At 60.3% G+C, this 22,284-nt stretch overlaps 2 protein-coding genes across 2 annotated transcripts in view; both read left to right on the forward strand.

Annotated features, from left to right (window-relative positions):
• Positions 1 to 372: 372 nt before the first annotated feature.
• C2CD4D (C2 calcium dependent domain containing 4D) lies at positions 373 to 1,991 on the forward strand. The gene has a single exon (XM_030542045.1). It carries the CDS (start codon positions 646 to 648, stop codon positions 1,801 to 1,803), a length of 1,158 nt encoding a protein of 385 aa, XP_030397905.1. The 5' UTR covers positions 373 to 645; the 3' UTR covers positions 1,804 to 1,991.
• A 10,943-nt stretch (positions 1,992 to 12,934) lies between these two features.
• Positions 12,935 to 22,284, forward strand: part of RORC (RAR related orphan receptor C) — a 66,790-nt gene continuing 57,440 nt past the window's right edge. The window contains exon 1 of the mRNA XM_030542043.1: positions 12,935 to 12,992. Coding sequence (XP_030397903.1) covers positions 12,947 to 12,992 — 46 coding nt within the window. The 5' untranslated portion in view covers positions 12,935 to 12,946. The remainder of the gene's footprint in view (positions 12,993 to 22,284) is intronic.

Below are 22,284 nucleotides of genomic sequence, written 5' to 3' on the forward strand. Positions count from 1 at the left end.
GTTCCTAGCCGAGGAAAACATCCGTTCGCAAGGGGCCACGGGAGCTGTTTTCTGGGCCCAATGACCCCTCTGCTCTGCCATGAGATGGCACCTGGCTCCTTTCTCCAGCTGCGCTGTGTGAGCACCACCCTTTGAGCCAGGGCATCATCTGCCCCCTTCCCCCCAGCTCCTGGCGCGCAGGGCAGGAGGCCCCGCTGCCCTCGGGTGTGAGCCGTGCTCCGTTGGTAATGGGTCCCAGGAGCTGTTTGCCTCAAGGGGGCTGGGTTTGAGGGGGCTGCTGGTTGGGGGTAGCTCCTGGGAGGTGAGTCCGTAGGGGTGTGCACAGCACGAACACTGGTGCTAGCGTTTGCCTCGGCAAAAGCTCTGGGGCTGTAAGGTGCAAGAGAGCCCAGCCCCCGCCCCACCCCACTTCAGAAGCAGCTTTCCAGGGTGAAGAGAGGACGGGGGCCTCCAGGGCTGGCGATCCAGCCCCTTCCACCCTCCAAGGCTTTAACTTGCTGCGTCTGGTTTTTCCTAGGAGGCTTTTGACTTCAGGCTCAGACTGGGTTTCCTCTGGAGGGGGAAGCTGCCCAGCGACCTGCTCCCCGACGGCTGACTCTGCCCGGGCCGTAGTCCCCGGCTCCCTCAGCCCCCGACTCCACTGAGATGTTTCTCTCCAGACCGAGGGCCACGAACAGGAAGCCGGGCCCGCTGCCCACCTGCCCCAACGTCCTCACCCCCGACCAGATCCCCAAGTTTTTCATCCCCCCCAAACTCTCCACCCTGTATGGCAGAGCCCTGGGTGGGAGCCCTGGTTCCCAGCAGAGCCCCCAAGGGACTGGGAGCCTGGAGACACACAGGGCCCTGATCAGAGCTGCTGATCGGCGTGTCGCCCACGGGCAGAGCCTGCACCAGGACCCCGTGGCCAGGGCAGAGGGTGAGGCTGGCCAGCAGCTCCCCCCTGCCTGCTCCATGCCCCACCTTGTCAACCCAGGGGGCTTCCCCCTCCTGCCCGAGAGCCCCCACACGCGCCGAAGGGAGTCCCTCTTTCACAGCACGTGCCCACCCCACCGCATCTCCCTTGACCTCTCCCCCGAGCCCGGCGCCAGGCTCCTGCCCCCAGAGCTGCGGCCCTGGTGGCCCGTCTCCCAGCCCGACGCCTTGGACAGTGACACGGCCTCCTCTGCAGGTTCCTCACCCTTCAGCTCTCCGGTGCTGGGGCACCCGCTGGCCTGCCAGGCCCACTGGGGACGGCCCCTCTGCAGCCGCGCCCTGGATGCCCAAGCGGGGGGCCGGGCCAGCTCGCTGTCTGCCGAGGAAGCCAGCTCTACGGAGGACAGCCCCAGCTTCCCACGCCGACAGACCGAGCCCAGCTGGGGGGCAGTGGCCAGGCTGGCTCCCCCACCCTTCTCCCACTTGGATTTCATCTGCCGCCCTGCACGGGTGGCCCAGGAGAACACGGTGGTGCTGAGCCAAGGCGGGTGCCTGCGCCTCTCCTCCAAGTATGTCCCGGCCAGCTGGTGCCTGCACGTCCGGCTGGTCAGCGCTGAGGGGCTCTACCCATGGCCCTGCGACCCCCAGCGTGTTGGCTGCTGCGTGGCCCTGCAGCTGCGACCGGGCAAGGCGCAGAAGCAGCGCAGCGCCGTGGTCAAGAGGAGCCGGAGCCCCATCTTCAATGAGGACTTCTTCTTCGAGGGCCTGGCGCCCCACGAGCTGCCCACCCGCCGCCTCCGGCTCAAGGCGCTCAACAAGGGCTGCGGCGTGAGGCGGGACACCGTGCTGGGCAAGGCCGAGGTCCCGCTGCCTGCCCTGCTGCCCCCCTAGGGCCCGGTGGCGCTTGCTCCTAGCGGGGGCCTGGGAGGAGGGAGAATCAGAGAGCCAAGTTTCGGGGGGCTGGAGGACATATGGGTACTGCCCAGCAACTTCCCCACCCGGCCCCTGAAATGACTGGGCTGCCCCAGCCCCGGATGGACAAGGGCTCAGCACCCCTATGCCCTGGCCCACCAGGTGTGGGAGCGCTCAGCAGGGGTGAGCGCTGGCCCCAAGGCTCTCTGTGCAGGGGGCGCTGGCTGCCTGGCGCCCAGCGAACTGTTTATTTTTTGATAATAAAAAGGAGGCTGTGCTGCATGGGACCCCGGCCGTGGCTGCATGTAGGGGCGCAGGCTGCAGCAGGGAGAGGGCCAGGGCTTCATGGAGAGAGTGTGTGGCACGCGCCACCCTTTGCCCAGCCCCTTATCCCCTCATCCCCTCCCATTGCCTCCCCTCCCCTGCTCTGACTCCAGCAGTTTCTCTCCACCTAGCAATGTGAGGAGGTGTCTCTCTGCCCGCACCATGCACCACCTCTGGATCCGGTTCCTGCTGCAGGGAGGGGGGAGGGAAGGGGAGAAGAGACTCGACAGCTGAGTTTGCAAACAGGAGAAGAGAAAGCTGACAGCCAGCCAGCCAGCCAGCCACCCCCTCCTGCCCCGGGGCTCTGCAATGAGGGGAGGGGGGATGGCAGCATGGGGTGGGCGTCGGGCCCTGAAGGCAGGGGGAGACCCCCAGAGGGAGACAGGAGGGATTGCAATGGGGCGGCCATAATGCCCCCCAGAGGCGGGGCGGATGGTAACGACACATTCAACACTTCTGCCACCCCGGAGTGGGCACCGTCAGGGGCTTTGTGGCATTGTTCTCAAGAGAGAGCAAACACCTGGCACGGCAGCAACCAGAACGCGCCCGGCACTGCACGAGCAGCTTCACCAGCCAGCCTGCGGCTCGGCCCCTCGGGACACGGGGAAGAGCGAACGTTTCTGGAGAAGTCACCCCCGTCGATCGGAATGAGACCCTGGGGGAGCAGGCACAGAGCCCCCCACTGCCATTGGACCTGAGCATCTCACACCACTTTCATCCTGATGGCCCCCACCCCTGCCTCAAGAGGGCAGGAAACCCTGCAGCGGGCAGTGCACTGGGGTGTGGAAGGGGGCATTGGCACAGGGCTGGGGGCTCAGTGCCAGCAGAGAGCAGGCCCCTGGCACATGCGGGGCGGGGGGGCTTAGCTCATGGCAGGCACTCAGGCCTCATGGAGGGAGGGAGCCCAGCCAGCAAAACCCTCTGCGTCTCACCTCCCCCCCCGGTCTCACTGCTGCGCCCCATGGCTCTTCCCTACTCTGACCCAGCTCCCTCCCCCAAAGTCCCTTGTGCTCCCCACCTTCATGGATTTCCCTCCCAGATGTTCAGCTCTGTTGATCTTTGCAGCTGGCAGGGGAAGGTTTGTTTGCCAAGGCCCTGCTCTGCAAACAGCAGGATGTCACCACTGCCCCCCCAGTCACCCCCTCCTCTATTCCCATCAGCGGGTCTGTGGGGGATGGCATGCGGGGCTCAGATTGGTACTGGGCTGGGGGGGATCAGAACCAGGGCGGGGGAGGCATGGCCGGTTTTATCCCATCCTTTCTAGCGCACGATTCTAGTGCTGCCCACAAGCAGGGTGCGACTGTGACATTCGGGTGGGTCTATAGGGGCAAGCGACAGCGACAAGGCCCCTAAATCCACCCCCGGTGGGGCAGGGCGTTGAATGGGCAAGATGCCAACAGGCTGGGAAGGATGGAGAGGCTCAAACCCCCAGACTATGTGCAGAGTGGGAGAAGCCGGCCCACGGGCCTGGTCTGGCCTGGCCGCAGGAGGGCTGCTGGCCTTGGGGGGTGGCTGTCTGGTGTGCCAAGCCCCAGTGAAACAACAGCAAAAGCAGCCTTCAGTGGGATGCCCAGCAGAGGGCACTGCTGGGCAAAGGATCAGCCCAGCTGCAGCCCCATTCTCTGCAGTTTGCCTCGGCCCAGCAGAGGGGAATCAGCTGTGGGGACTCTTCCTTAATCTGGGGGACAAGGGTGTCTGGTGGTTAGAAGAGTGGGGCATGGGGAGTTAGGACTCCTGGGTTCCATTCCCAGCTCTTCCACTGGTTTGCTGTGTAGTACTGGCAGGGGAGAGGGGCGGATGACTCTCCGTGCCTCAGTTTCCCCTCATAGCCGTTTAGGAGTCAGGACAGGTTTCTATTCCTTGTTCTGGGTGGGGAGAGGGGTCTAGTGGTTAGTGGAGGTGACATGGAATCAAGACTCCCAATCCCACTGACTCACTGAGACCTTGGACAAATTGCTTCCCTTCTCTGTGCCTCAGTTTCCCCATCTGTAGAAAGGCATCCTCCTATTGGGGTGGTGAGGCTGAATTAATGAATGAAACCCTCCAATGGAAGACACTAACAAAGACATTCTCTTTCGAAACCTTCTGAACTGGAAGGAACTGGGCAAAGGGAATTCTTGGAATAAACACAGGTAAAGCTTGGGGAATCTTCCTTAACAATGGAGCTAGATCTATTGTGCAAATACGGAGGATGAAATCCAGGGAAAGAATTTTTAATACCCACTTGTTGCATCTTGTCTTAGCTTGTCTGTGACCTCTTTGGGGCAGGGACTCTGTCTGTCTGTCTGTGCAGCGCCCGGCACGACGGGGCCCTGATCTCAATTACTCTGTGTCTGGGCAGTGCCCGGCACGACAGGGCCCTGATGTCGGTTACTCTGTGTCTGGGCAGCACCTGGCACAACGTGGGCCCTGATCTCAGTTACTCTGTGTCTGGGCAGCACCCGGCATGATGGGGCCCCGATCTCGGTTACTCTGTGTCTGGCAAGCGCCCGTCAGAAGGGGGCCCCTGATCTCAGTTTGGGCGTGTCAGCGCTCCCATAATACAAAGGAATAACAATGGAGGGTTGGCAGAAAAGCACTTGCTTGCTTGCAGTGGTGCCCGGGAGGCATACACCTTGCCCCTACCACTGGCTCAGAAGGGAGGGAAGGGGATATGGGTCCACCCAGCCCTGCAGCATGATCAGCGCCCAGCTCTACCGACTGTTCTGCTGGGTGAGGCTCCAGGCTCTTGAGAGTTCCCACGGGACATGGATCGGGAAGACGCCCAAGGGGGTGATGGGAAGGAAACGGGGCTGCCCTGACAGGCCAAATCCATCAACGCAGGGATTGGGAAGGCTCCTCCCTGATGGATGGCCCCAGGGAGCCCTGCTATCTCCCCATCGCTACGGCAGAGCCTGAAGGACACAAGCACCAAAGGTTGCACCAGATCAGGAGACGGTTTCCAAGAAATGCTGATCTCCAGCGCAGCACATTAACACAGGCCCTGTGCTCCGGGAAGGGAAGGCTGCAGCCTGCTGAGCCCAGGAGCAGACCAGCGAGATTGCTGTTATGTGTAGCGGGCAGCACCTGGTGGCTCTGGCTGAGAACAGGGCTCCCCATGGTGTCGGGTGCTACCTGGACCCTGGCCCAGATCAGGGCCGCCCACTGGCTTGTAAATCTGACCCATCCATTTCACCTTTTCTTGTTTAGTTGCCCCATGGCTGGTTGCCGTCCGACTACAACTGGCCTTTTAATATCTGGTACTAGGATGGCAGCTGTAGGGGCTCTGGGGCCAGGTAAGCTGCCTAGGCAGGGGGAACCCAAGCCAGCACCTGGTTAGCCACTGGCCCCTAAGATCATCTGGAAGCAGGGCCGGCGCTTCCATTTAGGCAGCCTAGGCAATTGCCTAGGGCGCTAAAACCCCTAGCGCCAGTCCTGTCTGGCAGTGAGGAGGCCCAGTGCAGGGCATGGAGTGGGAGTGGGAGTTCTGGCAGGGCTGGAAGCCAGGTTGCTGGATTCAATTGCCTTGAAACACAAATGGGAGCTGGTTTCTAAAGGAGGGTCTGGCCAGCCCACTGCTACCCGGCACCCATGCTCACAGAGGTAACGGAAGAGATCTGCTGAGCAAGTACAGCTGTGCACATCTGGCTCACACAGCCTCTCCATTTCTAGAATGCTGGCCACAGCTGGAATGCACGTGGCCACGCACTGCTGGCCTCTGGGCACAGCTGGGATGCCCATGCCACATCTGGCACATGGGGTGGAGCCTGTAGCCTGGCCAGGGCTCATCTGGTGGGTGAGCAGGGAAGTCTTCTGCCACAGAGGAGGAGAGATGCCTTGAGACTGGCTGCAGGGGCTGCCCTGGGCTGGGCCAGGCAGGAGCTGGGACATTTGGTGATGCCCCTAGGGTCACATCAAGATCCTATGGCCACCATGGGAACAGAACCCAGAGTTCCTGGAGCCCAGCCCTGGGCCTGACTCACAACCCCACCCTTTCTCCCTGGGTGGGGGGAAGTCAGCTCCCACCCCCTCCAGTGCCACTGCATTAAGCTAGAGAGAGGGAGCAGGGGACCCAGCGCCCCAGGGAGTTGGGAAAGGGGCGTTGGGCTGCATCTGACTTCAAGTGGTGGCTGTGGTTTCCCGCAAGCCGGGCACATGAGCCAGACAGGAGTGGCCAGGCCGAGATGCCAGGGGCAGATAAGGGTCCAGGGCTGTTCCTGTAACCCTGTGCGTGCCTAGCAGCGTGTGGGCAGCACTTACCGCCAACCCTTATCGCAGCCCTCCCATGACGCGCCGGAGTGTGGTGCAAAGCATGTACGTGAGATCGCTGCGTGGCTCTACTCTGGACCCGGGGGTGTGGCAATGCCCCTCAATCCTCACCCACACTCCCCTGCTATTCTGGCCCTGAAGGTGGGGAGCTGTGGGTCAGGACAAAGAGGTGTCAGGAGATCTGTGAGAGTGCGGGGGGAGAGGGGACCCAGGGCTGGGATGGCAGGGGGCTGTGGGTCGGGATTGAGGGACACACCCCTCTGTACATGCCCCCCCCCAAGAGCAGAGCTGGTTTGCGTGTTACTGCGTAGCCAGGGAAGGGACAGGGGTTAGCACGTCCCTGCCCCTGCGGGCTGGAATCTCTGATTCACGTCTGACCACAGGTTCTCAGCCTCTCTTGGAAGCATAACCGTCAACACGTGAACTCTTCCACAGGCCCCCCCCCCCACATCGATCAGCCCCAGGCCTTATTGTTTGCAAGCTGCCCTCAGCCTGCCCCCAAACTCAGCCCCATGCCTGAGCCAGCCTGGCAGCTGCAATGCCCCCAGGGAGGGCACTGGAGTAAATAGTAAATCAAGCACCCACTGCCCAACCGACACATCTCATTCCCTGCCCCTTCTAGGCGAGGCTCTGGGGGTCACGCTGCCCTTAGCCTCTCTGCAGGCAGCACCAGTCACGGACAGTGACTGCCAGTGTTAGCAGCCCCATAATGCTGCACAGGGACAGCTCTCCCAGTGCTGAATTGCAGCCACCTCTTGGGGGGAGCCTGGCAGCTGGTTCAAACCCACACTGCACTGCAGCACGAGGGAGTAGGAGAGTGCCAGGGGCTGGTCCAAGCTGCCAGCTGCACAGGGCCAGGGGCTTGCGAGCTGCTAGGATCCCCGGACACAGGCCCATCGCTGAACTCAGCCAGGTAACACCCCTGTGATACAGTGGCCAGGGCTCAGGAGCTGAGCCCCCAAGTTCCCTGCTGAGGGCAGGGCCACCGGCAAGCGGTAGAGACAGGGGCCCTGCAATAGCACCCCAGTAACAAGGAGTGGGGGCCAGGTGTGGGGTCCTGGGAGATTCTGGGTAACAGAGGATGGGGCACTGGAGCTGTGCAGAAGCCCCAAGGCCCTGTTGGGGGTGATGTCTTTACTATATCCCACTGCCCTCGCAGAGCCAGCCCCATCTGCTACCCTCTCTGTGGCACATGCAGCATCTGACCTCCTGGGGCTGCTCCATGCCAGCACCCAAACCAGTTCACCCACTGCTCTGACAGCACATTACCAGAGACATGAACCTCCACGCAGTGCCCCACCCCCAGCCACACCTACCCATCACAGCCCTCACACACACACACACACACAAACAAACCCACACCTGGCCACACCCACCAATCACAGCCCCCACAAACCCATCCCTGATCACACTCACCAATCACACCCCCATAACCCCCCCACCATACCTGCCAATCACAGCTCCCACACACCCCCCAGCCACACCTACCAATCACATCCCTCAAAAACTCACCACAACCACACCTGCCTATCTGACCTCCCCACCCCATCCCATCCTCCCCCCACAAACCCACCACAGCCACACCCAACAATTACAGCCCTCAGAAACCCACCCTCGGCCACACCTGCCAATCACAACCCACTCCATGCCCCACAGCAGTACCCACCAATCACATCCTGCACAAACCCACCCGGCCTCGCACATCCACATAGTGATGCCTGGGGAAACTGGTACAGCTTGAGATGAAGGGCCAAGGCCCAGAAGGGGACCTGTTTTGCACACTTCCCAGTGGGTGTGGGTGACATCCACACACCCCTGTGCAACATGGCTTACCGCAAGGGGACACACACACACACACACACCCAGGCCCAGAAACAGCCCCTCTGCCACACCTCCATATCCCCTAGTCCCCCCAACACAGCCAACCCATGTCCTGCAACCTGGTGCTTGCGGCCACCCCACAGACAACCCCTAGTTCCCAGTGAGAGACACCCCTCCACAGCCCACACCCTTTCCCTCCTGCTCTGCTCTGCGCAGCCCAGCCCTGCCCTGCCCTCTCTCCCTGGCTGGGTGGCTCAGGGCCAGGATCCCACAGCACCACCCGGCTGGGTGCCAGCTGCGTCTCTTGGTGGGCGTAGCTCTGGCGAGCGACTCACCTGACGAGAACTGGAAGGTTTGCCTGACGCCACCTGGCTGGCCCGGCCTGTCCCTGGCAGACTTGACCCCAGGGCAGGATGCATGGAGGGGTCCAATTCAGATCCTGCTTAGCCAAATCATGGGGGCATGCAAGGGTGTGGGACTGGGTAAGGAGCATTGTCCTTAGGAAGGTTCCTGGGAGACCCCCTTTCCCACTCCAGATGGAAACAGCAGTGCTTTGGGCAAGCCTGGGCTTGGAGACCAGCAGCAGCAGGGAGCCAGAGAGAACCACAGGGTCCGTCTGTGTCCAGCAGCCTCACTCCAGAATCCTCCTTCAGATCCAGCCCTGCCCTGGCTGTTCAACAGTGTGAGGGATGTTTACACGCTGCAGACGGAGGCAAATCGGGATTGAGGAGCATCACAGAGCAGTAGAGAAGCCAACCACAGGAATAGTGGGGGAGCGAGTATGGCAGGTTGGGATTGAGGGATACTGGCAGAGCTGGGGGCTGTGGCTGGGTGGGAGAGAGACCAGGGCTGGGATAGCGGGAGGCTGGCTAGGATAACAGGATTGGGGGGGTGGATTGAATCTCATGACCAGGCAGGTGAACCTGATTATTCCAGGCAGCCTGGTAGAGTAGGGCCTGCCCCTGCCCCAGTACTCACCTGCTGCCCCATGTTACACTGGTTGCTCTTTGGGGCTGAGACAGGGCAAAGGACCATGTGTGCTTTACTGGGCCACCTAATTACCTGGGGCTGGGTGCTACCATGTCTGTGAGGGGGTGGGGCAGTGCAGGACTCCTAGGTTCTACTCCCAGCCCTGCACAACCTGGGGCAAATGGCTCGTTACATGTCTGTCTGGGAGGGTGGGTCCAGGGGCCTTTCCCCTGCCATTTCAACCCAAATTTTACCTCAAGGAAAAGACAATTAAAACCAAAACAGTAGAGCTAACATGGGGTAATGTCTGTCGCCTTTTGTGTCACTTCCTAGGGTCCAAATCCTGTTCTCAGTTACCTTAGTGTAAACAGAGTGTAACTCGCTGGAAGTGAAGTGAAGGACATGGTGTAAATCAGGAGTAGCTCCCTGAAAATGAATGGGTAGCTCCATGAAAGTCAATGGAGGGACGTGGTGTAAATCTGGAGTAGCCCATTGCAGGCAATGGGGAGGCAGTGTAAATCCAGAGTAGCCTATGGAAGGCATGGGGGACGTGGTGTAAATCTAGAGTTGCCCATGGCAAGCAATAGGGGATGTGGTGTAAATCCAGAGTAGCCCATGGCAGGCAATGGGGAGGCAATGTAAATGGGGGATGTGGTGCAAATCCGGAGTAGCCCATTGACAGGCAGTGTGGAAGGAGGCAGTATAAATCCGGAGTAGCCCATTGGTAAACAGTGGGGAAGGAGGCAGTATCAATCCGGAGTAGCCCTTGGAAGGCAATGGGGAGGCAATGTAACTGGGGGATGTGGTGCAAATCCGGAGTAGCCCATTGACAGGCAGTGGGGAAGGAGGCAGTATAAATCCGGAGTAGCCCACTGGTAAGCAGTGGGGAAGGAGGCAGTATCAATCCGGAGTAGCCCTTGGAAGGCAATGGGGAGGCAATGTAACTGGGGAATGTGGTGTAAATTCGGAGCAGCCCATGGAAGGCATGGGGAGGTGGTGTAAATCTAGAGTTGCTCACGGCAAGCAATGGGGAGGCAATGTAAATGGGGGGATGTGGTGCAAATCCGGAGTAGCCCATTGGCAGGCAGCGGGGAAGGAGGCAGTACAAATCCGCAGTTGCCCCTGGAAGGCAACATAAATGGGGGATGTGGTATAAATCCGGAGCAGCCCACGGCAGGCAATGCGGGAGGCGGTGTAAATCCGGAGTAGCCCTTGCCCACGCTGCCCGCACGTGCCGCCCGGGGGCGGGTCCCGGCTGGCCAAGGCCCGTCACGCGGCGGCGGCGTGGCGCGCGGGGGGAGGAGCGGGCAGCTCGCGGGCCGGTCCAGCCTCCTGCACCGGCGCTGGTTGTGTAACACGGGCGCCCAGGCCCGGCTAATCGAGCACTGCTCCGGGGAGCCACGCGTGGAAAACAATCAAGGAGCCTGGTCCCTGGGGAGGATCCCGGGGTGCGGGGGCAGGGGAGGCCGTGGGTGCTCAGCCCCTCTGGGAATCAAGGGTGCTGCAGGCAGCCGGGGTCATGGGGGCTGGGAAGGAGAACGGGCAGGCAGAGACATTAGCGGCCCCACGCCCTCCTCTAGCCAAGGATCTCAAAGCACTTTGTAAATACCCTCCCCGTGCAGGGTGATCCTGCCCCCCCTTAACATCTGGGAAACTGAGGCATGGCCAAGGCAAAGTCACGCAGCCGGGAAGGGAACCCAGCTGCCCTTCCAGCGCCCCTCTCTCCCAGCGGCATGGGGAGTTTGCGGTGGACAGGCCATGAGTGGGAGCCCAGTGAGGCTGTGGGGCAGGGATGGGGAGTCTTCTGGGGATGACCTCTAGGCCTCTTCCCTTAGATCTGCCCCCTGCTCGGTTGCACGGGGGTTGGGGGGCAGGGAGAGTCCCTGGACCCTCTGTGCACTGGTGTCTATCAAGGCCCTGATGAGCCTTGCCACCCCCTTCCCCCTAGTTAGGGGGGCTTTTGCTGTTTTGTGCCCCTTCTTTAAGGGGGCCGGGGCTCCCTTCCTGCCATGTTCCGAGCTGGGTGCTGCCGTGCACAGGGTGGGGGTGACCTCTGAACCCCACCCTCCAGCACTGTGGGGAGGGGATGGGAGGGTGTCCCTAGGGGAGAGCTATGGAGTGAAAGCGGCAGAGGGGAAGGAGGAAGTGGAGTCGGGGTGAAGCCTCTCAGGGCATTTACACATGGGTCTCTCAATGCCCTCGAAAGGTGATTGCAGATGGCAGGGGCAGCGATATGGGAGACAGCGAGTCGTAGCCCCTATTGCTGCCAGGCACTCAGAGGACTCCGGCAGTTTCCCTCCTGTCCCCTCTGCAGGGAGGGGCAGGTTGGGCTGGGGGTGGGGGGGTGAGGGCTTTTCACCGTTTTATCCCACGTCTCAGGGCCATGAGTCAGGGCAATGCAGCACAGGTGCCCAGGCCTGGAAGCTGGGGCAGGGGCTGACTGGCACGCGAAGATAGTGAAGTCTGTCAGTGCTTTGCCATTCCCTAGCCCCTCCACAAGAGGCTGTAAGCAGCAGGGGAGGGAAACTGAGGCACAGAGCCAGTATTTCCCCCAAGGTCACATGGAGAGGAAGAAATAGAAGTCCTGACTGCCCTCCCCACTTTAATCATTAGACTTTATTCTCCTTCCAGAGCTTGGACTAAAACCCAGGATCCTGACCCCCACCCCCTTCGGTGACCATGAAACCCCAGCTTCCCTAGGAAGCTCACGGAAACCACATTCCCAGCATGGGCAGTGCTTGCAGCTTTATATCCAGGGAGCAGAGAATTGGGGGTGGGGGGAAGAATGGGGCCTCCCATACAAAAAATCTGAGTTGGGGTGGCAGGAGCCTTTCTCTGGGGGGTTCCTGGGACATGCTCCCCCTCAGCCCCAGGTTCTGCACTGGACCCACTGACGCAGCCCCAGGGTGCCTTGGTACCAACTATGGGGGATGCGATGGGAAGGTGCAGGGCTGGGCTAGAAGGATGCAGGCTAGGGGTAAGGGGAGGGATAGGAGGCTGCAAGGTTCATGCAGGGCTGTGGAGATGCTGGGGTGTATGCAGGGATGCAGTGAGGGGGATGCTGGGGTGGTGGGTGCAGGGCTGGGCTGGGGATGCTGGATTGGGGGGAAGGGATGCAGCAAGGAAATGCTGGGATGGAGGACGCAGAGCTGGGGACAGTGCTGGAATGGGAAGGTCAGGGGACAGGGCAGGGCTGGGGACATGGGTGGGAGAATGCTGGGGTGGGAGGGAGCTGTGGGGGTGCCAGGGATGCAGTGGGGAGATGCAGGGGTGGGAGTGGTGTAGAGCAGTGCTGAGCTAGGGGGCTGGGCTATGGAGATGCTGAACTTGGGGGGTGCTGGAGACTACGAGGCGGGGGGGGCAGGGATGCAGCAGGGAGATGTTGGGCTAGGGGTGCAGCAGAGCTGGGAGGGCGGGGCTGGGGAAACGCTGGGATGGGAGGGTGCAGGGGGATGTTGGGGTGCGGGGCTGGGGAGACGCTGGGATGGGAGGGTGCAGGGGGATGTTGGGGTGTGGGGCTGGGGGTGCCGGGGGGCAGGGATGCAGCGAGGGGACGCTGGGCTGGGGAGACGCTGGGATGGGAGGGTGCAGGGGGCGGGGCCGGGCGCCTCTGCCGCCCGCCCGCCGCTATTGCAGCCGCGGCTCCTCGGGGAGCGACTCCTCTCCCCTGCCCGGCGCGTCCCTCCCTCCCCAGCGGCGGCTGCACTCGGCTGTCCGGGCAGAGGCGCTGAGGGTCCGGCCCCAGCGCGCAGCGGAGCCCATGGAGCCCGGCGGCGGCAAGCGGCAGCGGGACGGAGCAGGCAGAGGTGGGGCTGGGGGGAGCGCACGGGGAGAGCGGGGGGTGTCGGGGCAGCCGGCGAGGGGGTGATGGGGGTATCGGGGCAGTTGGTGTTTGGTGAAGGAGAGCCGGGGGGGTATTGGGGCAACTGACGAGGGAGAAGCGAGGGGGTATCGGGGCAGCTGGTGTTTGGTGAAGGGGAGTGGGGGGGTATTGGGGCAACTGACGAGGGAGAAGCGAGGGGGTATCGGGGCAGCTGTCAGGAGGGAGCGGGGGACATCGGGGCTGCTGGTGTTTGGTGAAGGGGAGTGGGGGGGTATTGGGGCAACTGGCGAGGTGGTGACAGAGGGAGTATCGAGGGGTATCGGGGCAGCTGTCAGAAGGGAGTGGGAGGGGTATTGGGGCAGTTGGTGTTTGGTGAAGGGGAGTGGAGGTATCGGGGCAGCTGGCGAGGGGGTGATGGGGGGTATCGGGGCAGCTGTCAGGTGGAACAGGGGGTATTGGGGCAGCTGGCGAGGAGATAACGGGGGGTATCGGGGCAGCTGTCAGGAGGGAGTGGGAGGGGTATTGGGGCAGTTGGTGTTTAGTGAAGGGGAGTGGAGGTATCGGGGCAGCTGGCGAGGGGGTGATGGGGGGTATCGGGGCAGCTGTCAGGTGGAACAGGGGGTATTGGGGCAGCTGGCGAGGAGATAACGGGGGGTATCGGGGCAGCTGTCAGGAGGAGCAGAGGTGTTGGGGCAGCTGTCAGGAGGAAGCGACGTGGTGATAGGGGGATATGACTGATGGGGGCCGTCAGTGGTGAGGGGCAGTTAGCAAGGGGGAGCAGAGGGGGCCGGTGGGCATCGTGGTGGCTGACAGGGCAGTAGGAGAAGCTGGAGAACAGTGGGTGTCCCTGGCAGGGCAGAGGCCTCTGGGCATCGTGGCACCAGCGGGTGTCAGCAGGACACCGTGGGCATCGGTGGCAGCTGCCAGGGGAGGTGGGCCAAACAACGCTGCAGGTGTCATGCTGGTGGGTGCATGGGAGTGGGCGGGGGGGCACTGGAAGGAGACTGGGACCAAATCTGGCTGTGATGGATGGCTCGAAGGGATCGCCCTGCCTGCGCTTCCCAGCATGCCCAGGGATCTGGGGACAGGCTGACCCCTCTGCTGGGGGCACCTAGATGGGTGGGGGAAGTTTTTACCTTTTTGCCCCACTTCGTCTTGTCCCATTTTGTTGACTTGGCAACCTGGTGTCTGGCCCGGTGTTGTTTATTCTGCTTGCCGGGGCTTGGTTTTGCTTTGTAGATGTGCCCCTCTGCTATCCTGCCTGGTGCATCGGCAGTGGAGCTGTGCCAGCCAGGAATGTTCCCTGGGCGCTGCAGTGTACATGTTCGTATGCAACACTGCCCTCTGCCAACAGGGATCAGAACTATGCAACTGTGTGTCATGCGCCCTATACTGCTCAGCCAGAGGGAAGAGTCTCCTTTAGATGAGTCGTAGCGGGGCTCTGTGTCATACCTGCTTGCTTAGGGAGGGAGGATGGCCTAATGGCTAAGACACTCTCCTATAGCAGGAGAGCTTAGTTCCATTCCTTCCCTTCTCAGGGCCTCAGTTTCCCCCATCTGCACAGTGGGGACAACGACTTTTCCTTTGTCTGGCCTGTTTACCGATGGTCTCTCAAAGGGGACCTGATCCCAGCTGGGACCCTCCTAGGTGCTGCCATAATCCATCTAATAAAGTTTCCCTTTTCCGTGAGGTGCCGAGAGGTGTGAAGTCCCTGCGTTGTTTTTTTTTAACCGTTCAGATCTCTCTAGTTTGTGAGGTCCCCCCCACTTTTCTCCCTGAGTTGTAAACAAAGTCAGCTGCTTCTGTCCAGAACCTTCGGTAAGTGATTTCCACGGTAGCTGCGGCGCGGCGTTAAATCAGGGAGCTTCTAACCATAGGCTCTTTTCTGCACTGTGAATACAGATCTCGTGGCAGCCTGTCCGGTTTTCGAATTACTGTTCCTGGCTCCTCTGCCTCTTGGAGGGAAGCTTCTTAAACGCCTTCTGCATGACTAGCCCCACCACTTGGTGTCCTCGGGGGGCATAGAGTCCAGCACGCTGCGGGGCCAGGGACGCCGGGCGGGGGGTACAGCTTGCAGAACTTTGCCTGATGCTAGCAAACTCCCTGCTGCCTGGCACCTGTGACAACAGATGCTTCCCCCGCGCAGAGGGCAGAGTGGGGCCTGGGATAGGCAAGGGCCCTGCGGGGGATTTTCCTTGGTGGCCTATGGCTTGACTCTGTGGTGCCTTTAGAAGGACCCATGAGGAGGGACCATAGGCCCCAGGCAGGTTTTACAGACAGCACCACCCCGATCCCAGAAACCTTCTCCTGAGCTAGGGATGGTCGGGGTGGAGGGATATTGCTGTGGCTGTTCATTGCCAGCTGGGGGGTGACCAGACCTTGGCTGGGCTCTGAGTGAAACCCTGGATAGGCAGGATGGCCTAGTGGTATGGCCCTGGCCATTTGGGTGACCTGGGTTCACTTAGCCTCTGTACCTCAGTTTCCCCACTGAGTCAGTGCTTACAAGGCTAAAATCAGTGCCTCGTCTCCCTCCTGCATCCCCTTATGGACCTGCTTTGAGTGCTGGGAGCAGTGTTGTCTAGTGGTTAGATGTAGGAACACAGCCCTATAGCTGTGGGACCCCCTTCCCAGAGCTGAGATGGGGGAGTGTGGTCGGGGCAGCGCATTGGGATTCCTGGGCGCTGGGCTCCTTTCCCAGCCTGAGATGGGAGCACGGTCTAGCGGTTGGAGCAGTGGATTGGGTTTTAGGAATCCTCGGTCCTGTTCCGAGCACTGGGATGGGGAGTGAGTTCTGGTGGTTGGGTGTTAGGGCTTCTAGGTTCTGTGTTGGTTCTAGGCGGGAAGGAGGGAGCTCCCGTGGATAGAAGGGGACAGAGACTGGAAGTCAGGACTCCTGGGTTCTATCCCTGACCCTGTGAGAAAGGGTGACCTTATGGATAGAGCAAAGGGGGAGCTGGGGAGTCAAGACTCCTGGGTTCTTTTCCCCCAACTCTTCCACTCTCTGTGGGGCTTGAGCAAGTTCTCTCTCTGTGCCTCAGTTTACTGCTTCCCTTTGTCATTGTCCGGGAGGGTAGAGGCGTGTGTCATGAGGCTGAGTGAATGCTGGTGAAGTGCCCAGGGATCTCGGTACATGTGCTTGGCCCCAGGGCATTGGCTGATGCCGCCATGCAGGAGCAGCAGGTGGGTAGTGGTGGATGCGCTGGGAGGCACCAGGGTTACCGGCAGTGGCTGGCGTTGCCTAATGCTGACTGAGTTGCTGTCATGCAGACCAGGCTGTTGTTTTCCCTTTGAGGAGGGTGTCTCCTTTTAAAGGGCCAGCACTGGCAGTGTAGGTGCCCGCACACTGGGGAGGACTGTGGTGGAGGGATATTGCCGTAGCTGTTCAGTGCCCAGCTGGGACATTAACATGTTACTGGAGGGGCAGGATGGCCCAGTGGTTAGCACACTAGCCTAGGACTTGGTTTGATTCCAAAGACTCCCTGTGGGACCTGGGACGCCTCACTTAGTTGCTCTGTGCCTCGGTTTCCCCATCTGTACAATGAGGATAATACTCCAGGCAAATACTATGTAATGGGAGACAGGCACCTGACCCCGGATAGCTCCCGGCCGATGGGAGATTCAAGTAACCATGAAGCCTGAGCCTAACGCCTCCCTTGTCCTCTCCCTCCGCAGGGCCTGGACCTCTCCTGGGGGCAGTGGAAAAGCCTGCCTCGCATCCCCCTCTGGTGTCTGGTCTGCTAATGCATAATAGCCTACTGCTGCCGGGGGATGGAGTTCCTCCTGCAGCCCCAGTGACAGAGGGGCCTGGGTGGCTGTGTTGGAGACGCTGGGTTCAAGCCGGGGTGGGGTGGGGTGGGGTGGGGTGGGGTGGAGTGGAGTGATGGAGGAACGAAGCCTCTTTCCCATTGGGAGAACAGAGCGTCCAGGGCGTGCAGATCTCAGGGCAGAGGCTTTGGCATATGAATGCCCTGAGCCCTTGGGGGTCCCAGCAGACACCTGCGGACTAAGGTTCTGGCTGCCCAGCAATACAAAACCAAACCCTGGCAAGAGGCTCTCTTAAGATAGGTCCCAAAGGATCCTAGTTACTTTCCTGGGATAGTGTCTGCAACGCGAGAGAAATTAGCGTTAGCTGCCCTTGGATCCTAGGCTGGTTGCATTTACACAGAGGAAGGCAAAGTGGTTAGAGCAGGGAGGATTGGGAGTCAGGTCATATTCTCAGCTTGGGGAGAGGAGTGGGGTCTAGTGGTTAGAGCAGGGTGGGGTTTGGGAGTAAGGAGTCCTGGGTTCTATTCCCAGCTCTACTGTTGGCTTGCTCTGAGACACTGGGGCCATGCCTCAGTTTCCCCATCTGTAGGAAAGGCATAACACTGGCCAAGCGTACTTTACAAGCAGCATGACACGACCTGGATGAAAGGCGCTGTAGCAATGTATTAAGAACGCTGTTTTATATAAGAGCTAATTGATGTTGTGAGTAGCAGCGAGGACTGGTCAGCTGGCCGAGAGCATGTGCCAGGTGTGGTTGATGGCGAGGGCGTCTGTAACCACCTCTGGGATGCACAGTGGCACATACCGCTAGGGAGGTGCCTGTGTTTTGCATCCTATGCAATGCTCAGGGTGGGGTCAGCCCAGCACAGAAGCCTGGGCATTGCCCTCCCCTGGGATCACGATTTTCCCATGGCTTCATTTCAGCTGGGATCCCCTGCGTTTCCTAAGCCCCAGTGACTGATCCATGCCCCCATCCCTCATCTCTGTAGCTCGGCTCCCAGCGTTGCCCTTGGGAGGGACGGAGGACCCGGCTTTTGGCCGTGCTGAAAAATTTGCAGCCAGGAAAGAGCCAACGTGGCTGATGCCAGCACGACCGAGTGACTGGGGCACTGACGTGGGGGACCTGGGTTCTGTTCCCCGCGTAGGCAAGTTACGCACCTCTGTGCCTCAGTTTCCCTCTCCGTTTAGACTGTTAGCTCTTCGGGACTGTCGCTTGCTCTGTGTCTGTACAATGCCTGGTGCAGTGGGCCACCTGGGTGCTACCGTAATGCACCTAATAATGCTCCGGTGGAAACCGAGGGGTACACCCAGCTCCGTTCAAGGCTGGTTTTATGGCTCGCTTCACAAACATGGCCAGTGATAGCGGCACCATCCCCTGCAAACTGCATGTGCTCCCCTCCCTCCCCCCCACTTTTATCTTTAACCAGAGGGATGTAAGCTAATTATGTTAATGCGCTGGCTGTGGCGCGGGGGCAAAGCCGGCTCATGGCGCTCGACACTGCCTGCTGCGTAATCCCGTGGTAATCCCCACCCGGGGGTCACCCCCGTTTCAGCAGCTGGGGCCTCGCTGAGGTGGGAGACCCAGGCAGCACCAGGGATTCGATCCTGCCAGGTGCGGCTCTCCCCCAATCGATGGGGGGCATTTGGCAGGATTGGGCCTGTCTGCACGGCTCCCCCTTTGCCAAGAGAGAGCTGCTCACAGGGCGAGAAGGGCCAGGCCGCCCAGAGGATTCAGGGGGGCCTGGAGCAAAGCAATTTCAGGGGCCCCTTCCATAAAAAAAAGTTGCAATATTGTAGAATACTGTATTCTTGTGGGGGCCCCTGCAGGGCCCGGGGCCTGGGGCAAATTGCCCCACTTGCCCCCCCCCCCCCCGCGCGGCCCTGAGATGGGCCTCTGCTTCTCTCCAGCCATGCCGGCCCTACTTCAGCCTACAGCTGCTGCGTGTCTGCACCCCTCTCTCCGTCCCTTCTAGTCAATCCAGATTTGGGCAGTGTCGCTAGCGATGACCAGCCCCATCGGGGCTACGCTGGCCTTGCTCAGCCAGATGCCTTGTCCGAGGCGCCCCGGGCTAGCGAACGTGGGGTGAGCTGTGTTCCCAGCCTGCTGCTGCAGCACGGCCCGTGCCGCCTTTGCGATGCCTCTTCCACCATTCTAGGCTTCGTGCCTTCTTTAATTGGTGTGAAACTGCACCTGAATGGCCCACACCCACTGGGCAGCCTGTGACAATCAGCATGTGGGCGCCTCTGGCAGACGGAGCTCTTCGTTTTCCTTCGTGCAAGGGGGACATCCTCCCCTGGCCTTACCAGCGGCCCAGCTGCAGGGGCAAGGGGCTTCTTCATTAGCCCAGCGCCAGACTCAGGACATCTGGAAAGGGCGGAGACCAGCTCCTTCCATCTTTCAGGCCCAAGAAGCCCGTGGTGCCTTCGTCTCACAGAGGAGGGAGCGCAGATAACCTGGCACCGCTGGGGGCTGAGATGTAGAGATGGCACCCCCTCGTGTGTGTGGGTGCAGGTCACAGTGGAGAACTCCAGGGGGCGCTTAGGAGAGGCGGTAGTAGTGGGGTAGCGGCTCATAAACTATCGGAGCGAGTTAAAATAATCTGGTGCAATCAAAGAGGTTCTTCACATGGGGAGGGGTTGCTAAAGGTGGCAGGGGACCACCCGGCCTGGGGGCCCCAGCGTGGAAGGAGGTCGAGCATCTATTGGCATCATGCCCAGAGATCTCGTTACACTGGTACGACAGGTCGCGATCTGACCTTCTATGCTTTGTCCGCTTCTCGTATGGGATGCCGATGCTTTGCTTCTCGCTCCCTTTAGCCTCATCTTGCTCAGTTATCTGGGACTCCGCTCGTGCTAGGGGCTGTACAAGCCTGGGACAAAGGGCTGGTCCCTGCCACAAGGAATGAAGGGTCCCTCCATCAGATCTAGGCCCCCATGTGAGCCAGTGGGAGCCCTCCTATCCATTCCCATGGGAGTCACTCTTGTTGCAGCTGGATTAGATGGATTTGTGCCCCCTCCATTGCTGGCTAGTCTCTGTCCTGCCCCTACAGTCTCCTCCCCACACCTGCCCCCCGGCCCCTTGCCTGTAGGGCTAGTGAATAGCAACCAGGGGGAGAATTCACAAGTCACAGGCTGGCAAGGACAGAGGTGCCTTCAGCCAAGTCTCAGAGCGACGTGGGGTTTTGGAGAGGGGAGTTGGATGCGGAGGAGAAGGCTCTCATGCCCCACAGTGACGGGCTGGCGAAAGTGGCTGGCGTTGGGGTGGGGGGCGGGGAGGAGATGCTGGCTGGGTGCTTGGGAGCTGGATCCCGCAATGATGGGGGGGGCAGCGGGTGGATGCGTGCTGTGCTTGGCACGGGAGCATGGAGTGGTTGGGGGGTGCTGTCCTTGGTGAGGGCTTCTGGGCACATGCTGGGCATGGCATGGGCTCGGCATAGGAGCATGGTGAATGCTACGTGGGGCAAAGGCCAGCAGGCGGGTGCTGAGCTTTCTGGGCATGGGCTGATGGGCAGGTGCAGTGGGGGCACAGGTGCTGGCAGGAAGGCGAGCTGGCAAGTGGGAGCTACCGGTGGGTGCTGTCCATGGCACGGGTGCTGCATGGGGGCAGGGCGTGTAGTTGCTGCATGGGGTGGGGGTTGCTGCTGCATGGGGTGCAGGCTGGCAGGTGGGTGCTGGGGGGAGGGGGCTGGCAAACAGTTGCTGTATGGGGTGCACGCTGTTGAACATGAGAACGGCCATACTGGGTCAGAATAATGGTCCATCTAGCCCAGCGTCCTGTCTTCTGACCATGGCCAATGCCAGGTGCTTCAGAGTGAATAAACAGAGCGGGGCAATTATTGGGTGATCCACCCCTGTTGTCCAGTCTCAGCTTCTGGCATTCAGAGGTTTAGAGGCAACCAGAGTATGGAGTTGCGTCCCTAACCATCTTGGCTAATAGCCGTTGAAGGACCTCCACTCCAGGAACTTGTCAAGTTCCTTTTTGGACCTAGTTACACTTTTGGCCTTCACAGCATCCCCTGGCAGTGAGTTCCCCAGGCTGACTGTGCCTTGCATGAAGAAGTGCTTCCTTATGCTAGTTTAAAACCTGCTGCCTGCTAATTTCATAGTCTGACGGCTAGTTCTTGTGTTAGGGGAAGGGGGAAATAACACGTCCCTAGTCACTTTCTCTGCACCAGTCATGATTTTATAGACCTCTCGTATCCCCCTTAGTTGTCTCTTTCCTAAGTCAAAAAGCCCCAGTCGATTTAATCTCTCCTCCTATGGAAGCTGTTCCATCGCCCTAATCATTTTCATTGCCCTTCTCTGCACCTTTTCCAATTCTAATAAATCTTTTTTGGGGGAGTGGTGGTGACCAGAACTGCCTGCAGTATTGCAGATGTGGGCAGACCATGCCTTTGGATAAGGGCGTTATCTCTTCTGTGTTGGTGCTGTGCTGTGTGGGGGATCGGCTGGGAGGTGGGCGCTGCGTGGGTTCACTTGCTGCACTGGCACTGCATGGAAGGCAAACGCTGCGTGGGGAGTGGTGCAGGCCAATGGGCAGGGACTGGTGATGGGCGTGGTCCTGGCAAGCAGAGGGGCTTGTGTGGTGCCAGGGAAACTGCAGAGATCCGCTGGGGTCAGGGTCTTCCTACTGCCGGCTGGGATCCCGTCTCCATTGGCGCTGGCCTGGTGCCCAAGCTGCCCTGGCTGGGCTGTGTCGCCAGGAGGCTGCTGGGGAGCGGGGCGGAATGCGGCTGCCAGCTGGAGATTAGCACTCCAGAGGCTGAGCTCTGTACCATCAGCATCAGCAACTGGGTATGCTCTCCTCCCCTGCTGCACGGACACTGCCTGCCCTCAGCTCTGCCCCGCTTCCCCCATCCCACCCTCGCCTGCTCCCACAATGTCCTTTGCTACCCCTGAGCCACCTTCTGTGGGTCCCCTCCCCTGAGGGCTTTGTCCACTCTCCACCTTCAGATCCAGCTGTGCTGGGCCAAATGCCTCCCTGGGGATTTCAATTACATTGCCTCAGAGTCAGGTTTGGCATGGCGTCCAAGCAGGGGAGTGGGATCTAGTGGTTAGATAGGATTGGGGGTCCTGGGAGTCAGGACTCCGGGGTCCTATTCTCAGCACTAGGAGGGGATTAGGGTCTAATGGGTTAAAGAAGGGAGGGCTGGGGGGTTTGAACTCCTGAGTCCCATTCTCACCTCTCGGAGAATATATGGCCTAGGGGTTAGAGCAGATGGAATGGGAGCCAGGACTTCTGCATCCTAGTCCCAGCTCTGCCACTGATTTGCAGTGTAATTCAGGGGAAATCATGTCTCTCTGTGCCTCAGTTTCCCCTTCTGTAGAGCAGAACAGCGATTAGCTTAGATTCATAAATTTCAGGGCCAGCAGGGACCTGGAGCTGTGACCATCTCGTCTGACCTCCTGAATGATAACTGGGCCCGAGACCTGTCCTGAATTAATTCCTCTTTGAACTAGAGCAGAGCTTTTAGAAAAGCAGCCAGCTTCGATCTAAAGCCAGGGGACCC

The sequence above is a fragment of the Gopherus evgoodei genome, chromosome 24, assembly GCF_007399415.2.
Source record: "Gopherus evgoodei ecotype Sinaloan lineage chromosome 24, rGopEvg1_v1.p, whole genome shotgun sequence".
Lineage (NCBI taxonomy): Eukaryota > Metazoa > Chordata > Testudines > Testudinidae > Gopherus > Gopherus evgoodei.

Coding starts and splice junctions, on each gene's coding strand:
- C2CD4D (XM_030542045.1), top strand. CDS start 646: ATGTTTCTCTCCAGACCGAGGGCCACGAACAGGAAGCCGGGCCCGCTG.